At 44.0% G+C, this 20,858-nt stretch overlaps 1 protein-coding gene across 2 annotated transcripts in view; it reads right to left on the bottom strand.

Annotated features, from left to right (window-relative positions):
- Nucleotides 1-20,858, bottom strand: part of ARHGEF18 (Rho/Rac guanine nucleotide exchange factor 18) — a 49,378-nt gene that overhangs the window by 15,176 nt on the left and 13,344 nt on the right. Inside the window, exons 9-19 of one of the 2 annotated variants that reach the window (XM_035567706.2) lie at nt 20,664-20,708; nt 20,431-20,511; nt 19,947-20,052; nt 19,315-19,489; nt 9,166-9,233; nt 7,494-7,557; nt 4,273-4,417; nt 3,356-3,468; nt 3,058-3,198; nt 1,922-2,172; nt 1,062-1,187 (exon numbers count right to left, since the gene is read on the bottom strand). In XM_035567706.2, coding sequence (XP_035423599.1) covers nt 1,062-1,187; nt 1,922-2,172; nt 3,058-3,198; nt 3,356-3,468; nt 4,273-4,417; nt 7,494-7,557; nt 9,166-9,233; nt 19,315-19,489; nt 19,947-20,052; nt 20,431-20,511; nt 20,664-20,708 — 1,315 coding nt within the window. Of the gene's footprint in view, nt 1-1,061; nt 1,188-1,921; nt 2,173-3,057; nt 3,199-3,355; nt 3,469-4,272; nt 4,418-7,493; nt 7,558-9,165; nt 9,234-13,443; nt 13,600-19,314; nt 19,490-19,946; nt 20,053-20,430; nt 20,512-20,663; nt 20,709-20,858 lie in introns of those variants that run through there. The other variant, XM_035567708.2, reaches the window with a different exon arrangement.

Genomic DNA, 20,858 nt, shown 5'->3' on the forward strand with positions numbered 1-20,858 from the left:
TAACTAAATCTGAGGCCAAACAGAGAAAGTTCCAAGTCTGAACTGTTTGACTGCTTATTTGCTAACTGATCGCTTTTTGTATAGGGTCAGTCCTTAACTAGGTAGAAAAGTACAGTATTTTTAAAACCAGACCCAGCCACCTAACAGCCAAAGTATGTCTGTAATGAATAAAATGTGTTTGTTTTACTACTGTATGTTGACCAGCGTGTTTATGTACAGAAACATGTTTCTGTTTAGAAAGGGAAGATCATAAAGCATCAGAATCCCACTAGTTAGTCTGACTGCAGATACAAAGCAATCCTGACAGCAGAATATAGCACCAAGGTCTTTGCTTACATGGGCTGAGGCTATTTATTTTAAAACGTACTCTGTTTACTTATTTAGTTTCTTGAAAGTAAAGGGTTCTCACTTAAAGACTCCTAGTTCAGAAGAGCTATAACTACAGAGCCACGTAGGAAAGTTCACACAGTATCACTTACTACTGACTGGAACACGAGAATACCAAGGACTGAGCAATGCCAGCTAAGATTCAGGTTACAGGCTTCCAGTTTGGCTGCGCTTCTTCAGCCCTTCCTATTAATTATGCATTACACTGTACAGCAGATAAACACACTGCCCTGGAGCCAATCTTCTGGCTTTGGAAAGATGACGTAGTGGGCAAAACTAGACTAAGGGCTCCAACTTTTTCTATACTATTTTATCAACAGCGTTTATCATTGATTTGATTTATCATCAAGCAAATTTACAAAGACAGCCACACAGCAGAGCAGTCAGTGACAGAGCCAAGAATAGGACAAATGCTCTACTCCCCAGTTCTAGGTGCTCTCAAGAGAAAAAATACCTGCCTGCCCCAAATTTAACACCTGTTAACTGCAGCTGTGTGCCCAAACAGCTCAAAAGATCTAAAATACAAGAAGCTAACAGCATATCAAATATCAAGAGAATGTCTCTTACGTTCAGCTCCTTCAAAATTAACAGAGATCTTTAATTATAAAATAAAACTGAAAGAGATCAAGTACACTTTGCACAGTAAGAATGGGAGGTTTCTGACTGTTGTTTACCTTTATTAAGTTTTGGAACTTCTTATGGTTTTGGAGCAGGTCTTTATAGTGACTAACAGCTTCATTGTGTCCACAGCAGAACACACCGTATTTTTCTTTCATTCTCTCCCCATTTTCACCTGAAAACTAATCGGAAATATAAGTATTAAATATATAAATCATTAACAGTAACTGTACTTACACGTCAAGACCCACATTTAACATGGTTTTACAGTAACTGATTTCTAAGACGACATTTCTTCAATATATCAATTTCTTCTGTACCATAAATGAGAGATTTATGCAGCGTGATATCTGAGAGCTTGGAATACCACAAGATAACCAAATATTAACTGACCGGTGTCTTAATGAGAATTTATAAAAGGATTTCTGTGACTCTGCACTTAAAAAGACTGAGGATTGTAAAAGGTGAGATCACAGTATACAAGAGAAGCTGTGGCATCCACTCCATATCAGAATGGGTGCTAAAATTAAGAGAAGCTGTAATCAGTTTAAAAGATCTTTATTTTTTCACTGCTCAGAACCAAGAAGCTCAGCACTAAGTGCGTGACAGCTGTGTTTGGGAAGGATACCAGCAGTATACTACCGTACTTTTGGAACAGATGAAAAATAAAACCAAATAATTTGCAGTCGTCATATAGCATATAACATGCATACACACGTGCCCAAAGAACATTTAATGAATTTTTCATATTATTTGTGACCAGGTGTGTTCCTGGGAGTCATGTTCACACACTATACTAGGATGATAATCTTAAACCCAGTCTTCTATCAACCTTTACACAACTGTAACTTTATCGTATAATTAGCTTTTTAGGAATTTAAAAGGGTCGAGAACGCTGGTAGAATTTAATTCGCACCTGTTTTACCAAGAGGTCTCCGATGTTCTGGATTATGTAATTTCGGTCACTGCCTTCTTCCAAGGACTCCTTTCGCCGCTCCTTTAATTGGAGCAGGAATTGCGCATGCATCTCCAGCAGCTCATCCACACAGGGGAAGAGCTTGTTGATGACTGCATTCGGGAACTGCAGTTCCTCTCTCATGGCTTTGGAGTATACCTTCAGCATTATTTTCAGTGTTCTAACATGGTGCATTTCAGTCTGCATTAGTTCTGGGCAAGGGGAAATACAAAAATTATGGGTCATTTACATGGTGTGCAGTGACCAGTGAGATATAAAAGAGCAAGCTCTGAAAGTCACCATCTTCTGGAAGTGACCAACAAAATTATCAGAGTAACAACACCTAGATAAACAACAACCAATGGATAAAAAAATGCCTACTACTTCCTTCTTACCAGTATAAAGCACTAAGAGAGCAGCTATACTGATCCATATAGGATCCCCTAAACCTCCTCCAACTCTGTCACACAATACATATTTTTAGTTTCTGAATTTATGTACTTCTGAATATGCTTTTCAGTAAAAATAACAAAAGACAAATAACTCCTGTGAAATTCTGCTTTAATGCAGATCAACGTTCTAGATGGAACATGAAATTAGTGTAATCTACACTTAGAGTAGATGAATTCAGCACTACTCCTAACTGCTAAGAATTAGAGACTAAACTGTTTCTGGTATCAAGAGTGACAGACAAGACAAAAGAAACAAGAGGTGGTAGTTCTAAGCTGCAGCAAAGGCAGTTTTATATCAGACATCAGGAATAACTTCCATTAGCATTAGAAGGTTTAACATTGGAGCAAAGTATGGAGAGGACCTTTGAAATCTTCATATTTCAAATATTATTAATAGCACACTAAACAAATAGCTGATGTCTAGGTAGAGCTGATTATATAATAGCAGACCAATGCTGAGGACTATATGACATCTCGTCTCCTTACAGCCATATTTTGTTATTCTAGATCTTGCTAGAAGCAAGCTGTTCTGGGGCTGTCCATAAACTTCTTCTAGGGTATCATGTCACTATCAAGAAAAGAATACAACCATAATCAATGTGAAGTTCCTAAATTAAAAAGTTTTAAAGAAATAAGTGTTCTTACCGTAAATGACATCTTGCCTTTTTATAACTTCTTTCTTTTGTCTCTTTGCATAACTCTGTTCCACTGCAACACTCCAAGACTCTGCCTCAAACTCATGAGCATCTGTTTCTATTTCACTTCGGAGGGATATAGAATATGCATCTAGACCAAAAGCACATTCAATTTCAATAATTAATAACTTGCGTCCAAACTATATCCCTCGTTACCATCATTAACAACAAGAAGAGTAAATACATCTCAATGTTACTTTAAGTCTGTGTAAGAAACAAAGTCCTGAAAAGCACAAAAGCTTCCATACCTTCCAGAAAAATGGAGTCTGCTGTTGAAGGTGCAAGTGAGACAACATCATCTGAGGTCTGCTTAAATTTTATAAATCCTGAATCCCCTTCATCCATGTCTCCTGAAATTAGTCTAAATGACCAAAGAGATTAGACAAAGGGACCCAAAGAGAACATCAAAATTTTTTAAAAGTTGCTTGACTTAAAACTACTTTAACAAGCATCCTTCCTATAGTGCAATACAGTTAAAATAAATACATGAAAGCTACCCTTTTAACTCACACTTGAAACATTCAAATCAATTTAGCAACTTGATCATTTAAGTATTACGGGTTTAATTAGAGCAGCACGAGCAAGCTTGCAACTTCTGGTATGACATTTGAAAAGACACATCACTTGCTGACAAGCCTTAGCTACTTCAGAGTAAAAAGGGTACTTTCACTGAGAATGGAGCATAACTGTGGAACATAAAAAGCAAACAACTACAGAAACCTGCAGATAGCTTTGAACTTATTTTCATCAAGGTATCCTGCAACTTAAAACACTGCTGCCTCCTACGCTAGTCAGAACCAGCACAACCTTGAATAAGTGATCTCAGAAAAGATTCCTGAACTTCAGCAAGTCTGAGGACAAATACAACCATGAAGAAGATATTCTAGACAGGGATACTCAAGCAATCCCCTATCTTATATGATATTTTTGTGGCATAGCGTAGAGGAACTGAAGACAAGGTGCTAATTTAAACCAAAAATAATAGTTTGCTGTTTAGGGGATATTTAAAACAAATTTCAGCATTAAAAACTCAATGAATCTCTCTTAAGCTTGAAAACTGATGTGAGTCTTGTTTTAGTTTTAATTGGTTTTCTTTTCACATGGGGAAGGTAGGGGGAAAGACGCAGCAGAAGCTAGTGAATTAGAAGAGAAGCAGTTTACTTACCGAAATTTATTAACAGCTTCAGCAGTGTTCAATGAAGACTGAGAATTTCCTCTCTGGGTAATAGTCATACCGAGATTCCGTGATAGTACTGGGGTCCCATCCGGTCCCAGGAGAAGACTTCGGGGCTGCTCCTTCAAGGAAGCGGCTAGAGAGGCAAAAATTGAATTGGTACTCAGAAAATGAGGCGTACACTGCAGATCGCCTGCTCTCAAACCTCTCTCTGACTGTGGACGCAGAACAGACAGGATCTTGGATGTCAAAAGCTCATTGTCCAAAAAGACATTCTCATTCCATTTTCGTGAAAAGGAGCCACAAAAAGACAGCTCAGGATGAGCTGGAATCGCATTGCTTCTGCCGCTGCTTTTTGAATTTGTATTCCCCATGCTCACTACTGGCTGCCCTCAGCCTTGGCACAGTAAAGTGGCCCCAGAGATGCACGGTTTTTATACTACCTGTGATCTTTCTAGAAATGTAAAGCTGCCACTTAACTTACTGTATTGGCTAAATCAGCAGGTCTGAAGTGCAGGAAATTGGTCCCTACTGTGCCCATTTAGTGCGGAAATTGCAAAGTATCTTCTCCTTTAGTAAAACACCAGAACCTACACACAATTATTCACACCCTACCGTATAAGGGCACAGAACATTTCATGGCAAACAAGAAAAATCTGAGATCACATAAAACCACAAGTTCTTTGCAATGCTTATTGCTACACAGTGATTTATAACTGCATGCACACATGCTGAATGTAATAGATACCAGAGCTAAATTTAATTTTAATACTGCAGCTCTTTAATGCTTTTTAAATCTAGATGGACAGTGAGCTGGAAAGATATTTAAAACTTTAATCACTATTACACAATTCATGGAAGCCTGTAATAGACTTATAAAAAATGGATACAATTATTTAGTACTAATGTCTGTAATGAATGATATGGAACAGCAGACAAAATATGTCCTCTCAAAAAAGGAATTTCAGGAAAGTCAAAGATGAAGAAGCAGCCAGGCAATCTTTAACACTTATCACTGACAAGGTCTGCAGGTGTCTTTTCTTCCAAGTGCTTTTAAGGACATGGGAATGGAAGATATCCCACGGATCCCTGCACCCAGGACTCTGCCATCGCAAGCAGGCTCTCTCTTAATATACAGACCAAACTCCTCTTCCACTTCTGGTCTGGGAGGCTGCTTCAGGAGCATGTTGCTGTAGCAGTTCAAGGGTGTCTTCAGTTCCCAGCCTAGGTTCACCCACCACCAATTTACAAATTTTCTTGTGACAATGCCAGTGTCTACTTGTCCCCCAAAGTTCCTCCTCTTTAGTCTGCACTCCTCAGCGTGCCTCCATCTCTCCTCCTCTATCTGAGAAGTACTCATCTCTCCCTTCACACTTGTCTCATTCTACCAAGCACAGCTAAATCCAAGTATTCATGTTTCTACTCATAAAAAAGGTTTTTCCAAATTTCTTAATATCCCATACTCTGCATCTACTCGTCTCTCATTTTATCTTCCTTGAAACAGTTGACGAGAATTGTCTGATGGCTGCAGAGAACATTTCACCATCATTTAATACAATTATCACTGCATCTTGTACCTACTAGGACTACCTCTCCCACAAATGTTCAAGTTCAAATTCTTTTGGCTATGCACACAGCTCATTCTCAGTCTGTAACAAATTGGGTAAACAGAGATATATTTCCTCTTCCAACATCCAAGTGATGAGCTTCGAGTTCACCGTCCCAAAAAAGCAGACTGAGCGGATATTGGTAAGATTGGCAAAGGAAGATTTCTTGAACAAAGGCTTAATAATAAATGCCATCCCACTTCCATTTGTGGAAGCACTGAAATCATCAGCCATCAAGTTCTCTTTCTGTGCTGCACAGCCAAGAACATAAAAGGTTTGTTTCCCAATGGCAGGCCAAATCTAAACATTTCCAGATGCAAAATATGGGGGAGGGCACAGTCTGCACCTTTCTTAAAACGTGTCTCTCTTCTATATTGATACACCACCTTTGGCTTTTTTTTTCTGGGCCTTACAGGCTGCAGTGTTATACTGTGGGTAAAGACAGAGCCCGTGCTATGAGATGTTCCTTTAACTTCCATCTTCTGCTTTTGACTATGGAAAATTAGTAGTGGCTGCCTAGCAGAGCCTGCACCAACGAAAAGCCATTTTCTGAGTTCAATTAGCACTGTCTGCACACTGCTGAGAGTCCGTATCGATCGTTGTTAACCTATCACATCAGACCAGACTGTATACCACAGAGCTGTTTCAACGACAAGCCCTAAGGCCAGCTTTTCCTATTTTCATTATTCTTTATTGTTTCCTATTTTAGTCTCTCTACTTTCCCCTTAATGCACAAAACCATTCTTGGCCACGCAATCAACCACTTATCTTCTTACAGCAATTATTCCCCTTGTGCTATCTGTTAAGAATTATTTCATAAAGAAGTACAGTTTGAAATGCAAGTCAAACAATACCTAGCAAACACACATGCAAAAGTCAGAGTAGTATTCAGACCTTCACCTCAAATGTGTTTCTCATAGCCATCAAAGCAACCAAACAGACTGACTGCAAGGCAGAAAATAATTCTGCTCTAGTTACAGTCAGTCACCTCAGAGCCCAAGAAGCCTATTCTGCTAGGCAGGCCTCGAAACATCTACCAATTAAAATGCCATTTAATATCTTACAACTGTAACTGCGATGGTCTTTTCCAGTAGCAAAAAGCTATTTCAAAGCCTATGCTGCAACAGAGCTGTTCTTTGCTCCCAGATCCCTTTTCCCACTTCGTTTTAACAAAGATTTATGTTCAGACCATTAGCGCTAGCTTGTCTTAGAGATTTCTAGCAACCACTAGCTGCAGGCAAGTTTTAAATAGACAATTATGAAAATCTGATGTAAAACAAAGTTCACAGTTCTAGTCCTTTCAGAGGCCAGAGAATAGACAATCAATGAGAAACTAGCTTATTGATCCCTTTTCACCATGATATTTTGAGGTTACACAGCAAGAAGGTATAAAGAAAAATAAAAAGATAAAAAGATAAAAACACACAGGAGATTGCTAGGAGCCTCTAAGCCATTCCCAATAGAAAAAAAATGAAGCCATCTTATTAAAAGAGACCTTTTCTATACTTCAATAACACCCTGTGTATAGCCTTTAAAACATATTAAAGAAAAAAATACAATTGAACAGATAAGCCTTGAGCACAGAAATCATTCTTTAGTACAAACCTGGGGAAATGCACTGGGACGAACTTTGTGGAGATCCAGAAGGTCTGTGCTGCAAATCTTTCTGCTATAGGAAAAAATACAATACTGTTACACATACAGACCAACTTTCCAGTCCAAAAGGAATCAATTTTTTCCTGGCATATAACCCTAACTGTAAGCGAAGCTGTGTACTGACAGTCTAAAAGATTTGACACAATAACAGCTTTGATTTTCCCACATTCCAGAAGCATGGCGCAGACATCAACTCCATATACAAAAATTCCATCAAATATAACCTAGACTGAAGTACAACCAAAACGAAGTTAGAGCTGAATTAAAGCTATGACCATAAGTAATTTATTAAATGAAAGCAAACCCTTGAGGTAGACAGCCTTCACCTCCACTTTCTTGCAGTTTAGCTTAAAGCAATACTAACTAAACTAGAACTAACCCAGCCAATGCTTGGTTTCAACCAGAAATAAGACTGGCCAAAAACTGTCTTTGTTAATCTGCACAGCTTTCTCATTCTTACAACACTAGGATATTCCAATTCAATAAGACTCCATTTATCTAAGATGCAGACAAATTAAGTAAGTAACACGGTCTGTAATAAATGGTTTTCTGGGAGTCTGGCTTCACTTCGAGGATCTCACTTCTGACTTCATTCCCCATATCATTTTGTGCTGTCACTCTCTTTGTTCTCTTCAGGAGCAATTTGTAATGGGGTGATTCAAGTATGAAAGTTTGGCAGATGATAAAGAGTAGAAATCAAATATCAAAGTATCAGAGCAAGTGATTGTTTATGCTAAAAACAAAAACGCACAATGCATTGACAAGTTTGAATAAAAAAAATACATAAAAACAACAACAACAAAACACAAGAACATTTCTACACCCTAAAGAGTTATGTTCTAAATCCCCAAAGGCTGAAAATACTTCCTCTAACCTCCGACTGCCCAGGTTTGAGCTGTTCTGCTCTCTCTTTTCCTCCTCATAGTACTCCCTAACCTGCTATCATGTTCTAAAATCAGAGTCCAAAATCATCAACAGTTGCAGGTTAAAACAAATTAAAACCCCCTCAAGTGTAAGTAGTTATGAGACGAAGGAAATGATTTTTTGAAACTAATACCTGAAGAAAAAATGACAGATACTATCTGAGACCAACCCGTGACCTTACCTGCAATCACAGGCACCATGGTGACAGATAAAAAAATGAGCAGCTTGGCAAGATATAAAGTTTATCGGAGGTCAGAAATGAAAACACTTACTCTGCATTGCTCAGCTTATAAGTAATACTGCAACTATCATAACCAAATTCCTCTGCACCCCTCACTGTCAGCTTTGAGATGGCACAACCCATTAAAATAAAGTAGTGCAAAAATCAAAGGTGCCAGATAATTCAATCGTGGTCCAAAGTAACAACAACAACATGATGACTTTGAGCATTCTTATAAGCATTAGTCACAGCTCTGACAGACACAAGGAATGGTAAGTAGTTTTCAGAACAACAAAAGCGTTTCATTTCTCTCCACATACGTTGTCATAAATTCCTCTAATGACAAGTGAATAACTATTTGATGTCTTAAGGATGTAGGGCAAGATTCTCTACTGACTTAAATCTGTACACTCACACTAAATTAAACTTACTCTGTCAAGGATCGTTATTTATAAAAGAACAAATTTGAAAACCCACCTTGGGTCTGATGCTGCTGCATTCAGCCAGTAAACTCTTGCAGTTCTTATGGACATTCACTGCACAGTCTGAAACACACAGAAGAAGTCAAATTATCCTTGCCATTCCCATCTAGGGGAAGAAAGAGAGAGACCTAAAAGATCTCTTAATTTGGAAGAGGTACAGAGCAATCCGAGGTGTTTCAGTGAGCACCCTTGTGCACATTCTTGTCTTGATTTTATGCCAATAAGGTAGATAAAGCTACCTTATACCACTCTCAGTAGCTATTTTTCGTTTCATCAGAAGACATATCTAATAGTGCTGCGTATTAGCTCCCTGTGCTGCTAAAAGATTCTTTATGCAACAGGAAAGAATATGCTAGAAAACAGGTAAATGCCATAGAAAAGCCTCCGAACTGCAGATGAATCTAAGGACTCGATTCTCTAAGAGCCTACTTGAAATGCAATCAGCTCGCTGATTTCCAAGTGGCATTATCTTTGTCCAGGTGTCAGAACAGAATTTTGAAAACTGACAGAAGAATCAGATTGTGTTATAACCATACTTCATTTTATAAAAACATATTTCATCTTCCACACTTTTAATGAACCAAATACACCCCAGTTAAGGATGGGAACAAGTATTTGAATACTAGTGAATTTGACTTCCTTTTTCTGCGCACACACAAGGTCTCCTTGCATTCTTTATTCTTCTGGACAGCCTCTCTGAACAGGGAATTAGAGAACAGCAGGGGTCAAGAAAACAGCAAGGAGAAGAATGAGGGACAGAGGAAAGTGGAGGTCACAGGAACCTGAAGAGGTTGAGACTGATATTTAAGAGCAAAGATAAATAAGAAGGGTCACTCGATTTATACAAATAACAGATACCTAACCGCAGAAAACAGAGGGTGTTTTTCCATCAGTAACTGGTGGCATTAGGTTTTATTCAGATCAAGAATGAGGTGAGGTACAAAAATGAACTTGACAGTTATTTTGGTGAACTATTCTCAAACTGGAGAGGCACAGAAGGCAGTACTGAGGAGGACAGAGCTAAAAAAAAAATAAATCCAACTGCCACCCAGACTCTCCCCTTCCTCATCTTATCCTCCATCCATTTCCTTCTCTTCCCTCTCCCAGTCACTGGAATGGCAGGAAGGTGAATTTGGGCAGGGAAACGCAGAAGTGCTACAGCTCTGCCCAGTGCTGAGAACGTGTGGTCAGCTGCCACCCACCTGGGAGCTGCAAGGCTTTGGGTTACCTCAGCTGAACGGGGACAGGAGCACCACTGCCCGTGCTAAAGGTACCGCAGCGATCGATACCACAGGAAACGATGCAAACCCACCGGGGTGGGTTCTGGGCTTACACCGAGCCACGTGGAATGAGGCTGAGGATGCTGGGAGCATCATGTTATCCCACATCTGCTTGCTACGGGGTCTGCTGCTGCCCCTGAAGCATTTTGCATGGGCTTGTGTCAGTGATGGCCTCCGGCCCACTGACAGGCGAACTGAAACGGGGGCCTCATCCAGCAAAGAATCATTCGAGACCAAGAGGCTCATAAACATCATAAATGACTCTGTTCAAAATTGAGGATAATGAAATTAATCTATTGTATAACGATAAAAATAAACAGTAATAAGAGGAACACTTCCCTTATTAACGAGATGTTTTCCCAAAGGCTCCCAGAAGCCAATCTGCAGGCAGTCACACAGGAGCATTTTATTGGACAACGCATTACAACGCCCAAAAGCCCAACACTGATTCACACTATGCAAGAGGGAAATGAACAGCTGAAAAAGGGCATACGGATGCATTTTCCCCCAGCTCTAATACCTTCTTGTGGATCAGATACTGGCAATGTCCCATAAGCGTCTTCCAGAATTGGATTCCAGGACAAATCTATGACTCACCAAATATTATGAGTGTTATGACCCTGACCTTTGGTCTGGAACGGTACTGCCCAATAAAATAACTCTTAAAAGGCCATTTGCAAACAACCACAACTACCACTTAGATATGTTGTGATTAATCTAAAATTTAACTTCTGACTTTTTTCCCCCCTCACATATACAGCATTTTGGTGTTTTGAAACGACACATTCAAAAACAACTTTAAAACAGTTAGGTTCAGGCAGGGACACCTTTTAAGGCTGTTCCTAACAATACAAGGTGTTCAAGTACTGTTTTAATTAAGGATATATCCACTATCTATTAAATTCAGACAGCTGTGGACAAAACAGTTTTCATGTGAAACTAATCATTTTTATGTTTTCAGATGTCTGACACTTCCGAGATCAAAGAGAACCTCAGCCTTACACCATACAAGGTTATTACTGCCTCTTGGATTGACAAAGAAAACATTCACATCTGAACGATTTGCATATGAATGATTAATATAGAACATAAAATCCAAATTTAAACAAAGATGCGCAACACGGTAACTGAGAAACATTTTAGGCAAGTACAGCATTCCAGAAGAAGCAGAGTGACTTCGTGACAAATCTCCTTAGGGAAGAGGAGGAGTCTCACTTGAACTTGAAGAAGTTTCTGTATTTGGTAAACCCAGGTCATGTACCTGCGGGAACTCGGAACTGATTTAACTTTGTCCCACAGGCTTTGGTGACCGGTGTTTACTTATTTTGCTAACATGCCTCACTGCGCAGAGGCAGAAACCCCAAACTGGAAGGGTACAGGGTGACAAGATACTTCACATTTGGAAATAGAAACAGCCCACGCGAGAGAACAACAACACTAAATTATTAAGTTGCAGCTTCCCTCTTGCTCTCCCAAAACAACCTATAACCCCTTTCTCGCTGTGTCTGTTTTTACTGTCAAAATGTCACGCTGGGGGTGTGGTGGGCTCGTGTCACTCCCGGCACTGCAAGTTCAAGGGGGGTTGGGGTTTCCTTTAAGCAAAGAATCCCAAGCCGGAACAAACGAACAATGGATGTTTGTCTTTCTAAACAATACCAAGGAAAAATAACACGTTATACTAAAAGAAATATGAGTACCATTTCAATTCTCTCATGCTCAACCCTTCCCCCATTCTACAGGAACATTACAGGACTGAAGCAGCAACTATGACAATCATAAAAGGTATTTAAAATATTTCATAGGTAAACATTAGGTGGAACTACAACACACCGTGTCTGATGGCTCCTGTTTGAGAGCCATAGTTCACGGGTTTATTTTTATAGCATACCAAAGAGAATTAAACTATTCTCTTTATAAATCTGTAAATAATAATAATAGTAATAAATAAATAATAAAGACCACTAGAAAACACTTTGAAAAGGGGCTGCACCAAACAGCTGGGAAGGAACAGTTCCTTCTCTTGGTTTTGCAGAGAAGACACACGGATACTACAATAACAAAACCACAGCACCAAGTCTTCAAACAACATTCAGCGATTTTGCTTATTTATTTGAGCAGCGAAACCAAACACAGTACCAGAAACATTCAAAAAGCTATTTCATTTTTGAATCTGTCCCTGCTTCCTCGCACCTCCCCTGAAATCTGTCACAGGCCCCAGCTCGCACGGGGGTTTCCTCTCCAGCACACAAAGCTGAGCCCACAACCTGAGGACCTCTCCCTCTCCTTTCCACACCATGCCTAGGCCAAGACGTATTTCAAACCGGTCATCACAGCTGTGGATAAGGAACCGTATGCAGTTTTCACCTTTTTTTTTTTTTCCCAAACAGTATTAAGGTATTTAATGTACACCTTGGGCGCTTCTCACTGCTGCAGCCCCGACAGTATGTGTACAACCGAGGAGACAAGGGGCAGGATTTCACCACCACAGCACAGGGATGCTCGGGCCTCCCTGGGACACACGCAGAGCCGGCTCCACACGACGCCAGCCCGCCTCCTGCCCACAACACGCGCTAACATTTCACCTCCCTTAGCCTCCCCGAGAGGTCTCTGAGGTAAAGACCAGATCCCCACGAGCTGCCTCGTCCCCCAGATTAAGCCTTGAGCTGCTCACGCCGGGGCGGCTGTAAACCCCGAAGGATTTATCACGGGAAGGACGAGGCGAACCGTGGGTTTCCTCCACGTCCCCCGACGGAGGCGTTGTGTAACTCTGCCCCGCTCCCCCCCGGGGCTGCAAACTGCCCGGTGCCGCCGCCCTGCTGAGGGCTCTGAGGGGACCGGGGGGTGGCCGGAGCCTCGGGGGGCGGCCTCACAGCGCCCAAGGGGGAGCCCGGTGCCAGGAGCGCCTGCTTGAAGCCGGTAAAGGGTGGGGGGGGGAGCCGGCATCCGAGGCTCGGGGGGGCGCCGACAGGCGCGCTGACAGCCCGGGCTCTTACCGGACTCCCCGGGGAGCCTCCGGTTGCACTCTCCGTCCCGGGAACGGCCGCCACAGCATCAGGAAACGCCCCCGTGTCCCGGAAGGGAAAAGATGCCGAGGGCGAGCACCTGCGCGTGCGCGCCGCCGCCCCGTCGAGGACAGGGCAGGGCAAGAGAAGTGGGAGGAGGGTACGAGAGGGAGCCTGGAGGGGCTCGGGATCCTCCACAGGTGTCGGGCCTCCGGCCCCAGCCCGTATTTTTTCCTCAGAGAGCCCGCGTCCCCGTCATGGAGCTCGCGCCCCTCAGCAGCCCGCGCTTTCTCCTCAGGGAGCCGCTCCCTCAGGACCGGGAGCCTGGAGCCCGGCTCCCTGCCTGATGAGGGGGCCAAATCGGCCCTGCCCGAGCCTCAGAACCGAGCCCGACTCCCCGTGCCCCAGCTTTAAACACTCGGGGACTCTGCGAGGCACCTGCCTCCCGTCAGCGCCTGACGGCGGTGGGGAACAAAGACTAAACAGCCCCTTAATAGATGGGACGCAGCATCCCGAGTGATAGCTTTAACGCGGTGCTTCACGTGTCTGCGCAGCGCCGGGGATTTACTCTAAATAGGGAATTCATCATTAAAAGCCCGGTGGGATTTGCCATTCAATACGAAGTGTTTACAACAGCTTCTGCCAAGGCGGTGTTGGGGTGCCAGGCAGCTTGGCAGCGCGCTCGCTTCCTAACCGCCCTGGAACTGCTCGTGCCTGCAGCCGGCCTGGGCTTTTGTGAGTGACCCTTGTGCAGACAAACAGCGAAAGCCAAGGAGATGCTGCTTCGCTATCGTCAGATTCATGCACTGTCTTGTATAACTAGAGTGCTGGAAAAAAATAAAAATTCCCTGAAACTAAGGCCAGCAGTTTGATGTGGTACTAGTGCAGTGCCACTGAAGAGTACTGTGGAGGGAGGAAAAATTGGAGCACCTCATGACCTAACCTTGCCTCCTGATCTATGATTCACTCTGAGGACTTAAAATACCGATCTCCATCTCAGGTTTGTCATATTTTAAGTTGTGCACGTTCAATTTGCCTGTCAAGCTTGCAAATGCAACATACATAATTACAAAGCAAACTTCCCTCTCAAAATCCACCCTGCAGCTTTCCCGCGCTGCTTTGAAAAAGCCTGGCACCATTTTGGCTGGAAATGTGCTGAAATCCTAGACTACCCTGAGACCAATATTGTCTCTGGTTTCCACACTGCGACCTACTTCATCGATTTTTTTCATCTAATATTTGCAAGCTTTTCAGAAATGTTCCCTTTTGTTCTGGTGCTGTACAGGACTAAGTACAAAGAGGTCCCAGTCGTTTACTGGGGCCTCTCAGTCCCGATAGAGAAATAATCATTAAATGAAGCAGTTTGGGGGTAAACAGCTGGCTGCCACTGTGTGACAGATTAATCCTTAGACACTTCAAGCTTTGTGATTCACTATAATATAAAAGTAAAGCATTGCAGATTGCCCAACGAAAGCTTTCACAGAGAGAACATGCTGTGCTTGTGCGGCTGGCCTCAGGGCATCTCCACAAAATCAGTGCAAAATCTGGCACAGCAACCAGCTGAAATACTCCATAGCTTAGAGCTAAGGCTTGGATTGCAATGAAGAGAATAGCAGCACACTGGCTTTCTAATCCTGTGTAATTCTCTATAATAATAAAACATTTCTTACTGAACGAGTAGCAAATAGATTACTGTCACACGGCCTTATGCATCTGTCAGGCCAGGTGTACGAGACACAGGTTTCATCAGGAAATGCAAGGAACAGCATCCTGGAAATGTTCCAGACAAAGGTGATACTGTCCAGAAAGAAGAAGAAAGAGAAAAGCAGAAAAGGAGAAGCACTGAGAGCAATATATTTTTCTGCTTCCTTTTCTAAAACCTCGACAGTTGCAGGGAGTATTTGGTAGGGCCAGCTATATGTCTGCAGATTCATAGTTCAGTCAGCGCTTCCTCTGAAACCAATTCTGCAGACCACTTTCCCAGTTGCTTTAGATCCTGCTTCACTGGCTTGTAACCACATTAACCCACAGCCGATCACAGGCGCTCTGGTTTCGCCTGTTTGATTTGGACTCCTGTCAGTAATCACTCATTCCAAGAGGGACTCCCAGTCCATTCATCACTGTCATCATGTTACAGCAGCCAAACCTCCTTTTTCCCCAGAATAGAAGCTTTTTGGCAGCTGTGTCTCTTTCCAGAAATGCGAAGTTTCAGGTTGCCTGCTGCTTTTCAGATTTCTCAGGATTCTGTGTGGGCTGTGAGCAGAAATCTCACAACAGAAAATCAACTCAGTCCTCCCTATGATAAGGCAAACCTCTCCTCCCCATATTAGCTTATTGGTGCTGCGCTGGGAATCCTAAAAGGAAGGGTGTGCAGGCAAAGCTGCAAAGCGAGAGGTGAATTTCACGCGCTGAATTTCAAGCCCAGACCAAGAGCCACTCTGGCCTGTTTTGCTTACAGATGAAAACAAGAGATGTTTGCCTGACAACTGCAGGAGATGTTTGCCTGACAACTGCTGAGACCCATGTCCTCCATTTACCCACGGAAAAATTGTAAGGAAGGAAACGGCTCTTCAAACCTCTTTCACAATGTGCTAATAAGTCCCGGAGACTGGATGTTACTGCAACTTGCTATAAATCAGCCTGTGTACTGAAACAGCCAGCAAAGGTCAGCCTAGGACAGGTGGGCAGTCTGCTGTCAGTCACAACCCGCCGGCCTGGATTATTCATGAAGATTCATTAAACTGTGCACCTTCTCTTAAAGAAGAGGGATTTGTCCAAAGCCTGCCGAGCACTTTGGTTGTAACTAAAGGTTTGCTTTTGAAGAAGACGGTTGATCTGAGCTACCAAAAGGGGCTAGGGCTGCATCTTTTCCATAAAGTAATAAAGACATAAGGCTCAACTAAAGAAGACATAGAGGTCCCACCTCTACCTCAGTGCTCAATCTCAGGTCACTGAGGGGGAAGCAATCTTTCTGCCATCCATACACCACAGCATATCCTTGGCTCCCCTCCATGGCACAGCCTGCTTGGAGAGCTCTCCTCCTGTCAGGGCTTTCCTGGGATTCATCTAACTCCTGTTGCATAAACTCTGGAAGCATGTTTATAAGAAAGGATTAATTTAGGCACAGAACCTTCTCCACCCTTGACAGCAAAGGCTCAAAAGGAGCTTTCTCCATTTCCAGGTGAACAGTAAACCCAGAGGCTCTCAGCTCAAAGTTTATATAACACCAAAGTTTGGGTGGCCACCGTTGTCGAGATCCCAGTTACCACAAACATTGCTCTTTGTTTTTCATCCCTGCCAGACTCCTAACATCACGTCTGGGAGACTCTGAAGCTGGAGCTGCAGAAACTGTCCTGCATTTGTACTCGACGCACACCACGGTCTCCTTCCGCCTTCCCTGGGAGGCTTTGTACCACGTGGAGCGAGGATGGACGGGAGGAATCAGGTGGGAGAGGGGAGCAAATTGCCCTGCACAGAGCCACCCAGGCTGCATGCCTTCTTCACAGCTCACATGCCTGTTTCCAGCACAAGAATGCTAATTCTTTGTTCTGAATTAAAAGCAGAATTCCTCCTGTTGTTACTTTGTCCGAAACGAAGAGCTCTTGCGCCTCTATTTCATCACTGTCCTGGTAGCCACCAGACTCTTTGTGTCCACAGGACAGCGAAAAAGACCTCAGGCATGAGAATGCCTACTCTTTCCCACATCCTTCTACTCCCTGGTTTCAACTCACCCTTTTCTTTAACTGCTATTTTTTCTTGTATTCTTTTTTCGAGCCCGTTTCGCTTCCTGCCACACGGTGGTGCTGCAGTTAAAAATACCACGGAGATAACGTAAACAACAGCACCTGACCATGAGGTGGACCGAGAGCTGGCCGAGGGCCAAGGCGTATAGATGGCGAAGTGTTGAGTTCGTTAGGAGAAAACAAGAGGAGCAGCCAAATATCCTCAAATTCTGGCAGCGGCAACAGCTCGGGCTGAGCCCTGACAGAGCGGCTTTCACATCTGAAAAGTGGGCATGCCATTCTGGCTGCCCGGTGGCCCGAAAACTTGCTTTTCCCGAGCCCTATCAGCGACTCGTCAGGAGACCACGCACCGCTCAGAGCTGCGATAATGGGAGCTAGAGATATCAGCTATCGACTCTGCTGCCCAGAAGCAGCTTGCAAAGGTTTCAGCCCAGCATAATCCAAATATAGGCACTCTCGGGCTAACAGCTGTCATGCAACAAGTCCCCGGTGCAGATCGGCCACAGGCAGAACATTAATTTTAACGAACATCGCAGAACCCTGCCTGACTGCTCAGCCTCAGTTCAAGCCACCACGCAGAGAACATGCAACAACGAGCTCTGCTGCCCATGTTTGCCCATGTTACCCTAGGCAGCGCGATCCCTGAGCAACCCAGGAAACCAAAGGAGATGTCACAGAGTCCCAAACACAAACCAGCGCCTCAGTCACCATGGAGCTTTTCTGCTGAATGTTAGTAAGACTTAAGAACACAGATTCCTCATGGTAAGGCTAACAAACAAGGTAAAGGTTAATATAACTCACATCCAGTCCCCACACATTTATGATGGACAATGATATGCCAAGCCAAACGTATTTTGAAAGACGGCTCCAACCCCTTGAGCTCCCAATCACAGATCTCCAAAGCTGTTTTTCAGAGAAGAATCGCTCGCACTGGCAATGACCCCGGGGTTTCTGGGACCAGAAAGAGCGTGTCTCTAAGCTCTTTGTTCACTACAGAACAAGGACTATCTGCATCTGCTCAGATTCGGGTATTTTTGTAAAGCAGCATGCAGCACTGCAAACAGAGCCTCAGCTAAGAGCTTTCAGACAGAAAGAACAAAGCATAACTCTGCCACCTCTCATAATATTTGAATCCTTTCTAAATATCCACAAAGCACTTGCTCTTATTCAGCTCCCTCCTCTATGCTTTGACTGTGACACCTCTGAAATGTTCACTAACAGCCTGTGGTCCTTTTAAATCTCTCTCTGCCCTGAAGGGAAAATATGCTTCCTATAACACATCCCCTAAGGCAGCCAGTTGGTTTGCCCCAGGAAGGTTTTACTGACCTTAAGAGTGCTGAGAGTTCGTTACTTGAGAGTGAGCATTGCTTGAGGATACAAGGTGGAGAAAGAGAGCAACTCTCTCATTTCCAAAAGATTTAATCTGCCCACAGGCAGTTTCTCAAGAATTAAAATGTTCTTCAGTGCCCTGAGTATCTGCCCCCAGGAGGAGGGACAGTTTGTCCGGCAGCCAAGGCCATGCAGCAAGGGAGGACAGAGCCCCATGCATGCCTGCAAAGGAGCAGCTGCCATTCCTGAGCACTACTTGCATCTGAAAAGCAGGAATCTCATCCATGCAAGTCCTGGGTGGCTCCATTTGAATATTGTGTTAGCTGTTAAAGTTTTGGATGCCCCAGGAATCCCTGTGCCCATTCACAGGGCAGATGCTCAGCTGACACATCACTGCCTTGGTGTAAAACAGCCTAAAATACTTCACTCAGGCAGCAGGGACATTTGCTTGGGTAAAGCAGAGCTTTGTGAAAACAAAAACAAAAACAAAACCTTATTAAAGGAAAAGTTGACCTAGAACCCTCCTTTGGGGAAAGGGGCAGGAAATGGTCAGGTGGCCAACGATAACAAGGATAAATTATTGCCAGGCAGATGTAGTGATTATTTAGGCTATCTGGAGAACAGCCAAGCCAGGCTAAGCAGGGCAGTGGGGTGAGTCAAGCCAGGCAGAGAAGTGAAGCAATCCACGAGGCGGATTTAAGCAGGGGAATGGCTGGCCTGGGCAGAGGGCAGGCCGGGGAGCGGGGACAGCCAGGCTGGGCCAGAGCCAGGCAGCGACAGCCATACTCACTCAGGCACTGCAGACCACTTTTATTCACGAGAGGTTTGGCACACAGGGAGCAGCTGGTGCAGCTGGAGAAAACCCCTGGCACAAGCTGGTGCCGATTGACCTCTTTCCACCTCTCTTTTGGCTCCTTTGTCTCTTTCTCCTTCTCTTTCTCTTTTGATTGCTCTTTGTTCTTACCCTGGAAGGAAAACAAAACAAAACAAAACAAAAACCACAGCTCCGTTATGTGCCCCGCACTGCCCACACATTCCTCTCCCTGCTGGTAAAAACAAGCACACAGCAAGCTGGTACACAGCAAGTGCGGTGGGCCCCTCTGTGCCTGAACATTTGGGATTGCAGTGGCTTTCTCAAATGCCTCCCAAAGGCTTGGGACAGTCCCTCTAGGGTAGGGCCATGCATGAGGAAAGGCAGGACACAGCGCTGCAGCACGTGCCTGCACCCCTGCAAGCTCTTCTCCGTGAGTCAGGGACCACTTGGTCCAGTGCGTGCTGTTAGGAGTCACCATGCATCTGCTGATGAAATCAGAGGCCTCAGCTACCCAAAAGTGGTGGACCAGCTAACTGGTCGATGGAACCAGATCCCCTCCCCTGCTCGAGGAATTCAGCAACCTGCTCCACAAATTCGGCATCTCTCACCTTATCCTTCTGCCAGGACCCGGTAACTCGGCTCCGCAAGGAACTCAGACGGCGCATCACCTTGGTGCCTTTCTCTGCTTTGTCACTCTTTCCACTGTCCTCATTTCTGAAACGAGACAAAAAGCATCTCAACTAAGGGAAGTTAACCGGCCAAGCACAATTCAAGGAGATCACTGATGAAGTTCAGCTGAAGCTTTACTTTAGGACCCCATCCCTGGGCTTTCGATCCCTTGGGAGATCTGGTTCAGCATCAGTCATGTCATTCACATGGAGACTTGCAAATAAGGAAATGAGCTTTCAGATTATGGCTGGCACTGTGTTTTTGTTCAGTGCCATGCACAATGAGGCCCCAGTCTGGGCTGAACTGCTGCAGAAACCAATGTCCACAGTAGTAGTGGGGCACTTGAGCTTAGATGGAGTGGGGCTAGAAATCAGAGTCTGCTCCAGGGACACAAAGTGTGGGGTTACTGCCCGCCTCACTTACTCATTAGACAGGAACTCAAACCAGGTGAGGTTCTGCTGGGAGGAATCACTGCCTTCTTGCACACAAACTCTCTGCTTTGCCCTGTGCAACGAGAAGACATCAGCCACAGCAACAAACACAAGGGCAGAACTTGAGGGTCAGCAGGGAGGCCCATCTTTGGAGAATGGGCAGTAACGCGTTCCTGGGCAAGCCCATGACCTCCCCGCCCAAATCCTTCTCCCAGACACACTCACCCATGATACTGCTTCAGCTCCTGAAGTACCTGCTGGACAATTAGCCTACCAGGGATGGGGCAGAAGAAAAAAACAAAAGATTAGAAATTTTCCTGGCAAACGCGTTCTGCACCCCACGAAGAATCAGGCACCGGTTTATGACCAACTACGGAGCCGTGCCCCAGCATGGTGGGATCTCCCTTATGGTCTGATACT

Source organism: Cygnus atratus, chromosome 26, assembly GCF_013377495.2.
Source record: "Cygnus atratus isolate AKBS03 ecotype Queensland, Australia chromosome 26, CAtr_DNAZoo_HiC_assembly, whole genome shotgun sequence".
NCBI lineage: Eukaryota > Metazoa > Chordata > Aves > Anseriformes > Anatidae > Cygnus > Cygnus atratus.